The sequence below is a fragment of the Corapipo altera genome, unplaced genomic scaffold (assembly GCF_003945725.1).
Source record: "Corapipo altera isolate COAL_440 unplaced genomic scaffold, ASM394572v1 45, whole genome shotgun sequence".
Classification (NCBI taxonomy): domain Eukaryota; kingdom Metazoa; phylum Chordata; class Aves; order Passeriformes; family Pipridae; genus Corapipo; species Corapipo altera.
The window spans coordinates 25,074,914-25,090,127 of record NW_020884877.1 but is presented as its reverse complement, the minus strand read 5'-3'; the positions used below and the strand labels follow the sequence as shown (position 1 = coordinate 25,090,127).

General features: G+C 40.8%; 1 protein-coding gene across 1 annotated transcript in view; it reads left to right on the top strand.

Annotated features, from left to right (window-relative positions):
* The window catches only part of MUC13 (mucin 13, cell surface associated), an 18,407-nt gene extending 4,698 nt beyond the window's left edge, over positions 1–13,709 (top strand). The window contains exons 4-14 of the mRNA XM_027636597.1: positions 238–372; positions 1,735–1,860; positions 2,762–2,868; positions 4,459–4,517; positions 5,908–6,056; positions 7,356–7,490; positions 8,648–8,768; positions 9,830–9,867; positions 10,458–10,545; positions 11,583–11,790; positions 13,042–13,709. Coding sequence (XP_027492398.1) covers positions 238–372; positions 1,735–1,860; positions 2,762–2,868; positions 4,459–4,517; positions 5,908–6,056; positions 7,356–7,490; positions 8,648–8,768; positions 9,830–9,867; positions 10,458–10,545; positions 11,583–11,790; positions 13,042–13,092 — 1,217 coding nt within the window. The 3' untranslated portion in view covers positions 13,093–13,709. The remainder of the gene's footprint in view (positions 1–237; positions 373–1,734; positions 1,861–2,761; positions 2,869–4,458; positions 4,518–5,907; positions 6,057–7,355; positions 7,491–8,647; positions 8,769–9,829; positions 9,868–10,457; positions 10,546–11,582; positions 11,791–13,041) is intronic.
* Positions 13,710–15,214: the final 1,505 nt, after the last annotated feature.

Here is a 15,214-nt window from a genome sequence, read left to right as displayed (position 1 = left end):
CAAGCTCTGAGCTTTGGGGGACAAGAGGTCACGGACACACATCAGAAAACACAGGCATCACATGCAGGGATGCCCAAGGCAGGGCAAGGCTGCTCAGGGCTTTGGCTGCTCAGCCCCTCATGGCTTGCCTACCACCTATGTGCTCACAGGTTGTCCTGCACACACAGAGTTCCCCAAAGCTTTTCCAACAGACAATGCTGAGCAGTGCTGCCATGTTTCTTCTTTTCTCTTCATCAGGAAGCGGGAATGAAACTGCACCAACGACTGCCCCATCAGGGAACACAACCACAAATAATACAGGTAAGGAGCAATCTCTTCAGGCAGCCCCTTGTGGGCACAGATTGGAGGAAGTGAATTGCAAGGAGCTCTGCAGTGCCCGCAGAGAGGGATGAGTGCCTGTGCCCAGGTTTCCCTGAGATCCTCTCCCAGGGGAGACAAACTTGCCCAGATCAAGGCTGTGAATATGTAGGCTGCCGATTTCCTGCTTACTGCCCTTGCCTCCTGTACCAAGGCCTGGGTAGAAGAGGATCCCTGCAAAGACATGCCCAGGGCAGCCCCTGCCAGGGCCCTGCTGGTAGCTGTGCCTTAGATTTGTTGGAGCTCAGGCAGGGAGGGAGTTTGGGCACACAGCAGTACAGGGCTGAGCCCAGGAGCCTTGTCTGGGGAACTGTACATCTTTTCTTCCCAGGTGTTCTCCATACTCCACCATCCCCCATCCCACTAGGGCATTCCGGAGTAGATAATATATCCCCATTTAATACTGTGTCTCCCCACCACTGTTCCCTGCTGGCTCTTGCTGCAAGTGGATTGTGTTCAGATGACTTCACAAGTGTTGTTTCTTTCTACTTGGGATCTCTTCCATCAGGAGAAAATACTGGCTTCAGTAGGGTCTCTGGAAACAATATCTGAAGATGAACCTTATAGGCGTTGTAGCTTCATTCAATGTTTTTCTTTTTGCTTTTTGGAGGTTGAATAAGAATTACTATTTTTTTCCCCATTGCACAGAAAATGTCTTATCTACGAGAACATACCTATGGAGTTAAGTGAAAGATACCAGGCAGGGTAAAAAGCAGAATCTGTTGTCTTGGAAGAGAACTGTAATAACCATCCTATGTATAATTTATATTGAAATATGACTTCTAATTACTTCTTAACCATTTAAATTAGTGATAGATATAAAATATATACTCTAAAATCTTTACAGAAGGTACAATTACTCAGAGAAAATATACCATGATAATTAACTTTGGAGTCCTCATTTTAATAATCTGTCTGCAGTTATGGACCGTACCATGACACTGTGTCATAATAAGGCAAGTATGCACCAGTGCCATATTTAAGACTCGCAGGCTATTGTAGTCTGCCTTTTTCTAACAGTCACTGACTTTGGCAAGCCTTGATATACTTTCTTTGTTTGATTTGGTTTTAGTTGCATTAAGTAGAGTTGCGTTGTGAATGCTCAATATGACAGATAATGAAATTCAGCCATACCCTGAGTCCTCACTGTGATATCCTGCTGGATGGTATAGAGAAAACAGTTACTATATGGACATTAAGCAAGCAACATACAGCTGTGTGCTCTGTAATCGCATCTATACTCTCTAAAACATACCTGGTAGATTCCTTTAGTAGAAATACACATGAACTATTCAATATATGAATTATTTTACATGTGAACTGGCTATTGCAATTTCATAGAAATACTAACGTCAATGTCCTTCATCTTTGTATCAGAGAACTTCTGCAGTTCAGACCCTTGTGGAAGAAATTTTGCTAAATGTCTTTCTTTAAAAAGCAATTATACCTGCCAGTGTGACTATGGATTCTACTATAGCAAGGAGGATAAGAATTGTTACAGAGGTGAGTTTGCAGAAGGGCATCTATGTTTTTAGTTGCCTGTTCAGGTGAATTTTTCTTCCCGTATCCCTTGTTTTCATGTTATAACTGAAAACATAATCAATCTGGGAAAGTGACTGCTCAGCAATTCCTTGCTTTGCAGATAGCCACTGCTACAATGACCTAGATTGTTACCTCACAAAAGAGTGAGAGCCAAAGAGGTTAAGGTTCTAGGAAAAGGTGAGTTCTCTGTCAGGGGTGCTGGAGATTGAAATGAGTGAAAAGCAGGAAAAAATGCAAGTGTAAACCTGACATCAATATCAGTTGTGAGGATTTTAAAAGGTCCAAACTCATTAAGACCTCTAAACAACCAGATTGACTTTCCCAACACTCATCACAGTCCTGTTGAATGCTTCTCTGAGATGCTCCTGAAGGCCAAGTGTGTGAGCAAATAGGGCTTCTTATTTTAAGTGCCAGCAAGCAAGAATCTCAAATTTACTTGTGAGGCCTAAGAAACAGGTTGATACTGAATCACTTTCTCTGATATGGTGAACCATGTTAGCTGCTTAGTAGCTGCAGTTTTGGAGTCCTTAATATACATATTTTCTCATTAAATGTTGTAACACCTCACAGAGAGTCTTAGTTTTAGGCCATTCTGACAGTTTAATGTTATTCAGTTTCATAATCAGGACAATTTGGTTGAGCCCACAATCCTGCCTTTTTCCCAGGTAGCCAGAGTAAATCCCCCATTGTGACTAAATTGATTGAGCAAACATTTGTTCCCTACTGATCCCTCCAGCATATGAAAAATAGCAATGGTTGTCTTCCACATTGTATTTCCCCATCACTGAAGGCTGGAGAACTCTAAGGTGAAACCTGACTTTCTTGAATGCTTTCTAAGTTGTATTCTCTCTTCTTATTTCAGGGGATGTATACCCAGGGGTCATTAGTGTGAATCAAAACTCCAATGACAGTGTTAAAATTGTGAATTCCACAGCATATGAAGAGGTGTTCAACGGTGTATCAGAATTTGTGAGTGACAATGTTGGTTTTTTTCTGTATATTTCATGTTGTACTGGGTGTTATGCAGACAGAGAGGACACACATTGCTTTTAATGTGGAGGCCAGAAGAGTTTCACTTTGGAAAACTACTTCTTTCAAAGAACTCTTCATACCAGTTTAGACCTATTTGTAAAAGACTTGAATTTTGCCCTCAGGGAAGTACCTGATTAAAGTAATGTCTGCATTTTTAATACCACTTTCATTCTGGGAAGTTCTCAAATAAATGGCTCTGCATCTTTCACCGGTCCCTCTCCAGAAACAATGGGGCTGAGTGAAGTTGTCCAGCCTACTGAGTTTCTGAACTCAACAATACTCAGTGGGTATGAGTAAAAATGAACAATTTTTTTTTTAAGAAAATTATCATTTCCACACAGCACAAACTTTTCAGAATGGCTGTTCAACTGTTTCTAAATACCTGAATAACAAGCCTCTTCCATAAGCCTACCAGTATTAGCATTTTAATGCTGTTAATTAAATGGATACTACACATTTTGAGTATTCTATGATTGTACATAAAATCTGGTAAACGATTTCCTGGAAAAATAAGATGAGTAGTTTAATTTATACTGCCATGTTGAAACAAGTGAATTTGCTTGTGTCTCTTTCTGGTAGTAAGGAAGAAGAGATATGCACCTCTACTAGACATCTGATCAAAAAATATTCACCAGATATTAATCAGAAATCATCAAAACTGATTATCAATTTCTGCCTGTTATTATATTGCTTCCTGTGAATGTTTTATCAGAAAGTGACCAAAAATTGTTCCTCCAGAATGTTTAAAAATATTTTCCTCAATTTTTTTGTTCAGCATTTGTTCATGGCATGGCAACAGAAGAGCATGATAAGTAGGACTAGAATAGGCATAACGTAGTAACAGAATGCAAAAGTGAAAATATAATAGAAAATTATTTTAATTTTATTGAAAAGGATAGTTTAGCTTTCATTTCAGTTGAATTAGACATCCTATCCTTTTCTTGTGGTGTCTCTTGCTTGTGTGGCAGTTGAAGGCAGCTGCCACCACTAGTTGTTCCTTGCTTCACATGGGATGAGGGAGAACAGTGACTTTTCTACTGACTCCATTCCACTCCCAGTGCTTTCATCAGTGCTGTGCTTCTCCCCACAAGATCAACCCCTTATGATCCCCTTTCACTGCATCTCAGGGACACATGCCACCTGGAAGGATTCCTACTTCTTGCTCTTCTCTCTCGTAGATTGGTACTGCTTAGGAGACACCCTCCTAAGCAATGAGTTTGCAATAGAGTGTTTGTAGCTATCCAGCCACTCCAGTCCAGTCCAGTTATCCTAATGCACTGCCTGACATTCAATCTCCATCCCTCCACTGCTCTCCCATATTCCCTGTCCTCCCATATTCTACAGCACCACCCCACTACTCCTCTTCTGCAACACCTTGCCAGTGTATGTAACTGATCAGCTTGCTATATTTGTGCCTATAGTAGCATGTTCTGGATTAAAACTTTACAGCTGAAGCCTCAGTGGTTCATGTGATTTTGGTCTATGTTTCTGCTTGCCTTTAACCACAATTCATTTCTTTTTTTATAGTTTGAAAAGGCCTTCAAAAATTTATTGACCTATGTACAGACAGTCATTGTGGAAATTCAGTAAGTTTGCCAGTTTGTTTTTTGCACAGTACGTGTTTCCCACACACCCCATTTTAATCTGTTTCCCACAGAATACTCAGTTCAATAAAAGATATGGGATGAGTTCAGTTCAGAACGCTTTCCCTTAAAGAAGGACATTCTTTTCATATTTTTAAGGTTTCTGGAATGCTGGCCCCATTTTTCCCCCCAAATGTCTGTGAAATGGGCTGGCTGACACAGGTCCACTGTGGATGTCCCACTTTTAGCACCATGTAGGATAGAGCACTATGCTATAACTAGCACTCCCCTGTAATATCTGACATATCTGAAATTGTGACAGTTAACTCTGAGGTTCCTATGAACACTTGGAGATCCAGCTCGGACTCCCAATTAATTTAAAAAACACCCTTATTACAGAAGGCATACAAAATGCATCTCACTGTGCACTTGTTGGTCTCTCCTGATGGCAGGTTGAATTGAATGAGCTGTGGTGACTGTAGCTGTGGAAATAAGGTCCTTTGCTGGTCTAGATGGACACTGAGATATCCCTCTCTTCCCATCCCCATCTGTTAGAGGTTACTGTCCCCAGAGCTCTGCCAGCTTCTTTGTGAGTGGTTCCTAAGCCACATCAAGCAAAGCCTGGCATGGTAGCACACACAGCAGTGTAAGCCCTTTCAGTGAACCCCATGGACTAAGCAGTTAAGCAGAGTGTTGTTCCAGCAGAGTTGTGAGGGCAGTAACTTCCAACAGAGCAGTTGTGACAAACACACAGGGCACAGTAACATCTCAAGGCACTACAGCAATCTGCCACTAAAAGATATTTGTGTGCATATCCCAACAGCATGAAGTTTAACTGAGGAACAGGGTAGTCACTGCTGTTCTCCACCTCACCCCAGGGAGGTTGATGTCCAGCTGAATCCAGCCCAGCTAGTGTGCAGTTGGCATAGATACCTCTACATTGCAAACAGACCCTTCTGAATTCACTATGGTCATACCCTGAATTATCCTCACCATGCTTCAGGATGGGTTCTCCACATCATGCCTGGATGACACCACAGGCTGATGCAAGCATGTGAAAGTTAGGGTTTAACAGATAAGGTCCTCCACACTGCAGCTAACTTGAGGTTAGCTCAGTTAAAAAATGTCAGCTGTGTGTCAACAGCACACGAAGAAGCAATGCTGTTAGCATTAAATCCAACAGCTACCTATTTATATCTGGATCTACTAGAAAGATGGCTGTTAATGCATTCCTAAGCTAGACAAACTCATTTGCAGGTGTCTTGGCACTTACCTATGCTATGGGAAGAAATAAGCTAGGGGAGAGAGGGAGATTTGGCAGAAAATTTCTCTTGTCTTTGCTATCTGTATGGATTATATGAGACTTTTAAATGGAACCATCTGTACTTTTCAGACCTTCAGAAAAATCCAGAACTACTTCTCAAACGATTGTAACAGTGATGAACCTGTTTAAGGAGAACTCAAGTGTGACCAATGAATCAGTTTCTCTTGCAGTAAAACAAGCAATACAAGAAAATTCATCCTATGTCTCTTCTTACGAAGGTATGTAACTCCTTACTGTGGAAGTAAATAATCAACAGAAACAGAGGTTCCTATCTTGAGACCTGATTGGAGGATTTCTTTGTGCATAAAAGCCCATCAAAGCATAAGCCTTGTTGATTTTAAGGAGCTTAATGTTCTATCTTGTGTAATTTTGAAGATTCAACCATGCAGTGCTAGGCCTTTTTTTCTTATTAAGGCTTTCTACTTCCTATGTAAAGAAGAGAAGGAAAATACTTACTCCTAAGTAAGCAATGGCATGGTGATTTTAACCTGCTGAGTGTTAAGTGGTGGGAAAAATCAGGATAAAATATATACAGACATATATTGTCCTTCTGAGAGTAAGTCAGTATTTTTCTGGAAAAATAGGATGAAACTCTCTTTAGACTTCTATAATTAGCTATGGTAACTGAAATGAGGCCTCACTGATTAGCTGCAGAGCTAAGTGATTCATTCATCTAAACCAGTAAATTCTTGCTTTACTAAATTACTTGGAGAATGATTTCCTAAATAAACTATGGATTTTTTTCTCTGTCTCTTTTTTTTTTTTTTAATATGATCCTATTTTGAAACCAGCTTTCTCACAAGGTATAGCTAATAATTAGAAGTGTCCATTTCATGGCTTATAGCCTGAGCTTGGTCTCTGGAGGTGACCATATCCACCTCAATCACGACATTTCTTGTGTGCTGTTCCTAAATGTGAGAGGGAAATAGAAAAAAACTGAGAGCTTGCAAAGCACCAGCACATCCCTCTAATATGTGCCATGCACTGAGGTTTTTAAACCATTCCCACCACTGAGTCATACATCTAAAGAGCAATGTACTGGGCAAAAAGGATACTAACACTGCTCATGAAATGAACTGCTTGCCCATAAATATTTATATCTATGTAGAACTGTATGGGATCTGGGCCTCACAGTTCAGCTGTGGAAAAAACTAAGGGAATAGTGATGGTAGGTTTTTTTTCAAGGTGAGTCAGAAATCCAGTGTTCAGAATATGAACTTATGGGTAGAAATTCCCTTTTCATAAACTGGAAGCCAGGAAGGTTTGGAGCCAGTTGCAGGAGGCTGAGAGAAAGGAAGTCAGAATGTATGATGGAAACAGGACCTTAACTGGTAAAGAGCAAGGGAAAAGAAATGGCTGGTCCAAAAACCTGCAGTATTGATGTCCCAGGAAAAGAACTCACAAATTTTTTTTCTTTAGAATTACTAAATAATTGGTTTATGATTTACTGAGCAAGAGCACCGCTTTCTATGAAATATTATTAGTACTCAGGTTTGCTCCCTGTTTCTCTTTTAAAGAGGCAAAGAAATGTGATGTGTTTCAGTGTGATAATCAAACCACAGACTGTGTAGAAGATGTAAAAGACCCGTTTCCAGAATGCCAATGCAAAAGTGGTTTAGAAAAGACAACATGGGATGATCGTTCTTGTTCAGGTAAGAACCTTGCTACTTTATCTATCCCTGAAAGTCTGACCTGCTTATTCCCTGTCTCAGTCCCTTGTTGAAAAAGGATGCTGTGCAATTGTGCTGACCTCTAAAAATCAGGAAATGCGTGTCTTATTAAGAAAGCCATAGAAACACATTCTCACATTTCACTTTGAACACATCCATAATTCTATTCCAGTAGAATAAACTACTGAAGCTTGATAAAATCATCACTGAAAGCAGTGAGTGGGCAATTCTTTAAATGCATTGTTAGGCTCTTGGTAAGAACTGAAACCTAAATAGGTGAAGGATGGAACAAATTGAATCCTGTATTCACAGCCTTCTCTGCTAGTACATATTTTGGGAATAAATTCTGCATGCTACTTGAAGGCAGCTATGGGAATGCTGACAGAACTAGAGCCCTCAGGATGCACTACAACAACCTGTTCATTGTTCATGGTTCTAGGTTTGCATGACCTGGATTTAGACAGGTTTTTGTGGGAAGAATGATTTCTGTAACTTTTAGGAACTGTTAGTTGTTGGGGGTTTACTTTCTTTACAGTTTTGAATGTTTTAATGGGTACTCTGTTTATATTTTTAGCTATCCTCCAAAGCCCTGAGATGTACCTTATTTTCTTCTTATGGAAACTAAAATTTTTACACTACAGAAACTAAAAAAGCTCTAAGATATGAGATTTTAAGAAAAACAATAAATATTTCAAACACCTATGATAAAGTTATGAAAGCTGGCTGCAATAAAGCCCAGTGAGATGTGATCCAGTGTCGGCCTTTGTGGCCCCTAACCTGTCTTAACCTGTCTAAATCTGATACAGTTTTAGATCAGTTGCAATACAAATTATCTGCTGTCAGAATGAACTGCAGGTCATTGCTTGCCTATGTTAGATGCAGCCTAGATAGATTTCCTTTTTGATAAAGCTGAATGGTTTTAAACAAAGCCAGTTTACTTCTAATTTTGTACTTTTTTATTTCAGTTTCTATTCTACATAGGTATAGTCCTAAAAAAGCCATTCTGGTGCTTTGAAGAATGAGAGAGTTGTGTATGTTCTCAGTGCAATAAAAAAAAGGGGGAGAGGGGCTACCTTTAACATTGATTTGGGGAGGGACTATCTTCAATTAACTCATATTTTTTCCCCCTAAAAATACAGCTTGCAGTAAAAACTGTTCTGCACAAGCACACAAGTACTGCACAATAAAAGAAGGGATCCCAAAATGCACATGTATGCCTAACTTTGAAGAGAAAGATGGAAATGATGGAGAATGCGTACCGTGAGTATTCAGCCTTTTATTGCATTCCCATGCTCTAGGCAAAGATAGGGGAGAGGGACGTCTAACACAGGGTCAGATGCAGTCTAGAGGAACAGGCTGCAGCTGCGTGAATCAGAGAGGTGCCTAAGGTGGTTCACCGGTGGACAAATTCCCATTGTGTCCCAAGTTATGGCATTTTTACTGCTTGGCATTAGTCTTTTGTGGTCACTCATAATACCTGAGAGGAAAGCCAAGGAGGCCCAGGGTCACCCATGAGTCAGTGAAGAGGATAAACTACTTCACTACATAAACATAGAGTAACTGGACCGTGGGAACTGGTATGCTGAAGTGTTTAGGAAACAACAAGCATTAGAGCAAGACGCATCAAACCCCTGGAATGTTTCCACTGATTTCAGTGGGGACTGTTTCCTGATAACTTTCAGACCTATGTTATTTCATTTTAATTTTCTCTCTGAGGGTATTTCTGTCAGCTCAGGATCAGAGCAGAACGGTGGTGTTTTGCTGGTGAAGCTGAGTAAGTGACTGGTTGTGCTCTGCTCTGGTGAATAAGCAGGGGGACCTTACTCCCCACGTCCATTAATTCAGCTCTCTTTGTAGTTATTGTTGCTGCACACTGAACACTTCTTACCATAAAGTTGATCTATTTCAAATATAAGAAACTAGTATGGGAGGAAGATATAAAGTGCCCAGTCCTTACAGAACTTATGTTGAGGCTTTTGATAAAGACAGTGGCTCAGAGGTGCAGAGCTTAGTTCTTTAGAAAAATTAGGTCTTTTTAACATTTTTCAGACTAAGAAGTTGAAACTTTGAGTGCCCAGATCACCAATCATTCTGAAAATCTCAGATTGTTTTACTCAAATGAAAGTAAAGAATTCAATATTAAGAGGAAACCTGTAACGAACACACCTTGCGGTGAAATTACAGATAAAAGGGGGAAAAATACTATTGTTTTGTGATCATAGAATTATAGATATAGTTTGGTTAGAAAGGACTTTAAAAATCATCTGCTTAATGACATTATCTTTTCTTTCTTTCCTCTTTTCCTTTTTTCTCTCCTGTAGTTGTCAATTGGGCTATTCTGGGGAGAACTGCACTGACAGTAAGTATAAGAATTTCCAATTTTTAGTTATAATGTGGAAAAATACCCGGTAGCGTTTAATCTGTCTGAAATTAAAAACATTACAAGTAGCAGCCTTTAGGCATGCCTTTGTTCTGCACCTACAGCAGGGAAACCTTAGGGGAAAAAAGGAGTGAAATTTATCTTATGCCTTATATGCTTAGGGCATGGAAAGAGCCTGTTTGATACCTAACTACACATTTTAGCAGCAATACTAGCTTAAGAACCCCTGGACCCTCTTAGTTGTTCCTGTCCCTCAGCTATAACTATGTGTAAAACCATTCAGTGCATGGTATCAGGAACTTGAGCTGTGATCAAAATAGCATTCAGAAGAGATGGTCTGTAATGCAGATCCTTAATTTACATCTTCCTGTGCCCATTGACATTTGTAAGCACAAGGAGCCTGGGAATAAATGACATCTTCCATATTTTCCTTCCTTCCTTCCTGCCTGCCTGCCTTCCTTCCTTCCTCCCTTCCTTCCGGACAGGTACAGAACTTGTTTTTCAATATTCACCATGAGTTTTCAATTGATCAATTGATGGGTTTTGTTTGCTGGGTTTTTTTTCTGCAGACACTGAACTCATCCTTATAATAGTGGGTACAATTCTTGGAGCCATTATCCTGAGTTTAGTGATAGCAGTCTCTGTAATTTCAGCAAGGTAAGAGTATTTCTTATAATTGAAGCTGCATTGTTGCATGTTCACAGAGAACTAAGCAGAAATTTAGAAAGGAGCAGGGCTGTGGATGAGGTTGCAGGCCTGGTTGGGCAGACATGTTCATTTAAGCCATACAGTCATCAGAATTTGCTCTTACTTATGTGCTCTTCCAAGAAGCATTTATTGTCTTGCTGTGAATTCAACTATGAAAGCTTCAGTCGAGTCTTCAAAATACACACCTGATCCATGAGTCATAATCCTGCCCTAGCCAGTATTGATATGGCATCTGGATAAGACTGAAGAAGGATGCTGATATCAGAAGACTGTGTGGCCCAAATTCAGACCCTCTGCAGCTTTCCCTGCTCACACTTCAGCTTAAGGTCTGGCATGGCCTTTTCAGCTCAATACAGGTGTCATTTTCAGCCCAGCATCTCCTTAAAGCTTGCTATTCCTGGTGTACTGGCAAATGTCTGATTGCAGTTGCACCTCCTCACTTCTCTCCACACAATAAATAGTCAAGCAGCTCCTCTGCCTTTGCTCCCAGCACTGCCCAAGTAAAGATGCCTACAGGACCACCCGCAGCAGACATTGCTCGCCAGCAGGTGCACAAGCTGGTGTCAAGTGTATGTGTCCAGCTTTGGCTGCAGGCATGAGGGCACCTTTCCTTAACTGTGTCTAATGAATGCCTCATTTCTTCCTCTGGATAGTCAGTTAGAGCTAGTGGCAGTTGAAAGAAACTCCTTTACTCTAGGGACTAGCTGAAAGAGGCCAAAGTTCCCCTCTGTCTCTCCTGGCAGCTTTGCCTCACCTGTGAGAAAAGACGCCAAACTTTGTACTCTTATACAATAATAACAATTATAACAATGATAGCAAGGGTTCTGCAGTAGGCATGCTACAAAAATCAGTTGCGAGTTTCAGAACAGGACTGAGAAGTAAAAATAAGGTGGGAGTGGACAACTCGATAAGTTTGACTGACTTAATAAGTAAGGCACACTAAATGGTCTTTTAAAACCTCCTTTGTTCTTTCATTTCCTCCGAAGAGCCAAACACAAACAAAATCCAGAGAAGAAGAGGCTGATAAAGTCAGGATATTCCGACACAGATATCTCTGATGATAGACCGACCATAACATTCCCCAGAGTCCAGACCACTTCTGGCCATGCAAACCCAGGATATCAGCCAAACAACCCATATGAGATGCCTTCCACAAATAAAGGTCATTTTTTGGAGAGGGATTATGATGATTTGGTAAGTGTTTCACATAGACCTGTGGGAATTGCATGGTGAAGGGTCTAGAGAGTAAGTCCTAGAGATGAGCATAGTATTGTGAGCTACAGACACTGCTGGAACCTAAACTTCACTTTGTCCATCCTCCCTTGGTCTAGAAGGCCACAGTGGTATAAAAGCATCCAAACAACTGTAGCGGCAGCTGAAAAACTTTGCCTTAATACAGAGATCAGCACTCAACTCATAAAGATCTCTCTAAAGTCCCAGTAGTCATCCTTGAGTCACAAGTGAAAAGCAATGGCCAAAGCAACAGCTTGGCTGCCCAGGGGTCTGCTGTGTCCTAGAACATTTGACTGCACTGTCCAAACATTCCTCACCACAAGTGTGCCTGCAAGCATCACAGGCTGTTACCACCTGTGCTTCTTTTAAGGCAGTTGTGGAGTCAACAGGTGCTGCAGTGGCACTTCCCAGCTGCAGCATCATGCAAGATTTACAGACAGTTTAAGCTGGGACAGCTGCCCAGAGGGTCAGTGTCCTCCCACCTGCTCTGCTGCTGCTTTGTTCACAGCAAGAGCCTCTGCAGCTGCTGCAGCACTGCAAAGGGGCAAAGCGTGAAGTGCCATGAAGAAGCTTTTGCATAGCTATAGCCCAGAGGAGCCTGGTCAGTAGAGGTGTGTCATTAGCTGGAAGGTGTGTTCTAAAAAACATGCCTGTTTTATCCCTGAATTCTGCAAGGGAGCTGTAGAGGAAGCTGGGCCTTGAGAAGTGTATGCTATGATATGTATAATTTGCTGGGTTCAACATGAATCAAGTAAATAAGAAGCACATTGTATGTTCAAATCTTGTTGAAATGACATTTTTGCTCCACCTCTGTGGTGCAAGAAAATGTCCCTGTTTAGTGAAGAAATCTGTTTAATTGTAATACATTTACATGTTTTGCAGAATTGAGGTCTAAACGTGCAAGGAGCAACCCGGATATCTGATGTTTAAAAAAAACAACAGCTTTTAAAAAGCTGCCAATTAAGAGAAGAAAAACGTCTAAGTAGTTAGTTAATTGGTCAGATTTGCATGAATTTGGGCATTTCTAACTTTCCAAAGGTGTCTACTTCTCACTGATTCAAGTCTGCCTGTTTGGTTTTCCTTGAGGGTTGGTGTATCTTGGTGAAGGGGCTCTCACGTGCAGTGTGCCACATGCAACTCTTCTGAGAAAGGAACTTTCTGACCCAGAGCTACTCCTCATTTCTCTTCTCCTCTTGTCTAAATTCTCTGTAGTACGAACCATCACGGGAGCGTGGGGGCTTTAGGATGCAGAGCAGATACTGACAAGAGCAGTAGAAGGACCTACGACCACTGCAACACTGGGTCAGACCAAAGAGTTTCGCAGCCTCTCACCAATGCAGTTACTTCAGCAGAGGAGACAACAAAGTCCTTGACTCCAGATTCTCTCAAGATTTTCTAAAAGAAGACCCCCGCTTGAAAGAGATCATGGACATAAGGGGAAAATGTAACAGGGGATAGATATCTTTTAAAAAACTAATGAGCTCCAATAAACATTAGACTTCTTTGAGAAGGCCAGTAGACTGGCAAGAGAACGAGTGTATACAAGATATCAGGATTTTAATCCTGCTGGTTTTCAGTTCTTCTGGAAGATGGTCCAAGAAGTATGTGTGATGCTGAAAAATGTCAGCATCCAGAGCTTTACCTTTATTTGTGCTCACTCAATTTCAACTAAGGCTTTGGGCAGATCATAACTGTTTTTCATGAGATCCTACCTTGTTTCACTTTACTAAGATACAGTCTTTTTTACCCTCCTCAACCCCTCAGTATTTCCTATCTGAAAGCATTTTGTTCAGATCTCTGCTGACATGTGTTGTGTAAGACAATGGCACTTGTCTGACCTTTTCCACAGCCTTCCTTCCCAATAAAATGGCAAGAAACAATATCTTCAAACAAACAACTTTGTTCTCCTTGCTGCCCAACTGCATTGATTTTATATTTTCAGTTCCTGTGGAAAGTGTTAGATTTTTTTTTCTCTTGCACTCTTTATATTTGAATGATCTTAAGGTTGGTGTTTGGGTTTTTGTCTCCCCGATTTCTTACATATGATCAGTAAATCTATCTGTAAAAGAATCCACATTTTACCGAGTGTGCATTATCTATTGGCTAGCATTAACATTTCCTTTATATATATATATATATAAAATATGTATAAGCACACATATGTACATATATTTATAGTTTACATTCATTTAAAACATAATTCTGTTATGTTTTCTGTTTTGGATCTTATATATGTAGATTAACTCTTCCTATTAAACATTATTTTTTTCTCAGTACCAAGACTTTCTTATGTTGCTCCCAGTGGTGTAAGTAGGTTTTTTATAACTCTAGAGACTATTTTATGTTAAAATTTGTGCTGAATTTAGACACAAGTGTGCACAGACTGGTTACATCAGCATCCAGCTTTTACTCAGTGGTTCTCATCAGAAATGTTATTAAATCTTAATGAAGCTAAAATGTTTATTGTTGTAAGACTGGCACCACTTTTCAGAGGTTGTTTTCAGTGGGAACTGGATAGTTAATGCAGTGGATCTCCTTCGAAAATGCTGGACAAGCTGCTCTCTTTGATGGCAGCTGCTAATGGCACACAGCTGAAAAAAGAAGCATCTTTCAGCTTAAGTGACAAGTTTGGGGGTCAGTGGTTGAGAACACTGTATGTGACTCTAAAGGTTACCAGGATGTCCATACAGATGCATGTTTTCAGTGCTCTCCATGATCAAAACGAGCTCCTAATTTTTGCAGTTGAAAACTGAGAACAAAACAGTCCTGATCTTTTTCATGTGGCTTTTCTAGCAAAAGAAGGTAGACCCTGCTTTCCAGAAGTAGACTGGTGAGAAAAGGTGCCATTTTGTCTCTGTTGTTTTCCTGGGCTTTCACTGTTTCTTTCTTCCCGTTGATTCCTCTCCCCTCTGCTGCTGTCACCTGGCTGCACAGTGTCTGCCATTGGCAGGGTCTGTAGCTTCTGATGGCATTAGCCAATGCCCACCATCTGAGTGCATCTCAACATGCTTAAGGTAACCTTTACTCCATGTGAGCAAAGCTAGCTGGATTTGGCTAGTCATGATACCTTATTCAAAGGATGGTAGAGATTTAGTCATATTTTCTTGACTTTTCCTCTGAGACTACTCACCCGTGAGGAGCAAAGCAAGGCATGGTGGCTACACTTACCTCAAGAGGCAGAGGCCCCATCCTTCCTCCAGCTAATAAAGCCCTTCAAGGGGGACTGGCTCCCTCCCCCAACAGTTTAATGCATGGCTAACGCCCCCTTCTTTTTCTTTGAGCCCTGTGTGTCTCCACATAACCCAGGCGAAGGAGATTCTCCCAGCTTCTAATACTTCTGCTAAGTCCTCTCCTTTTCCCCTTTTTCTCTGATTTTTCAGCAGCA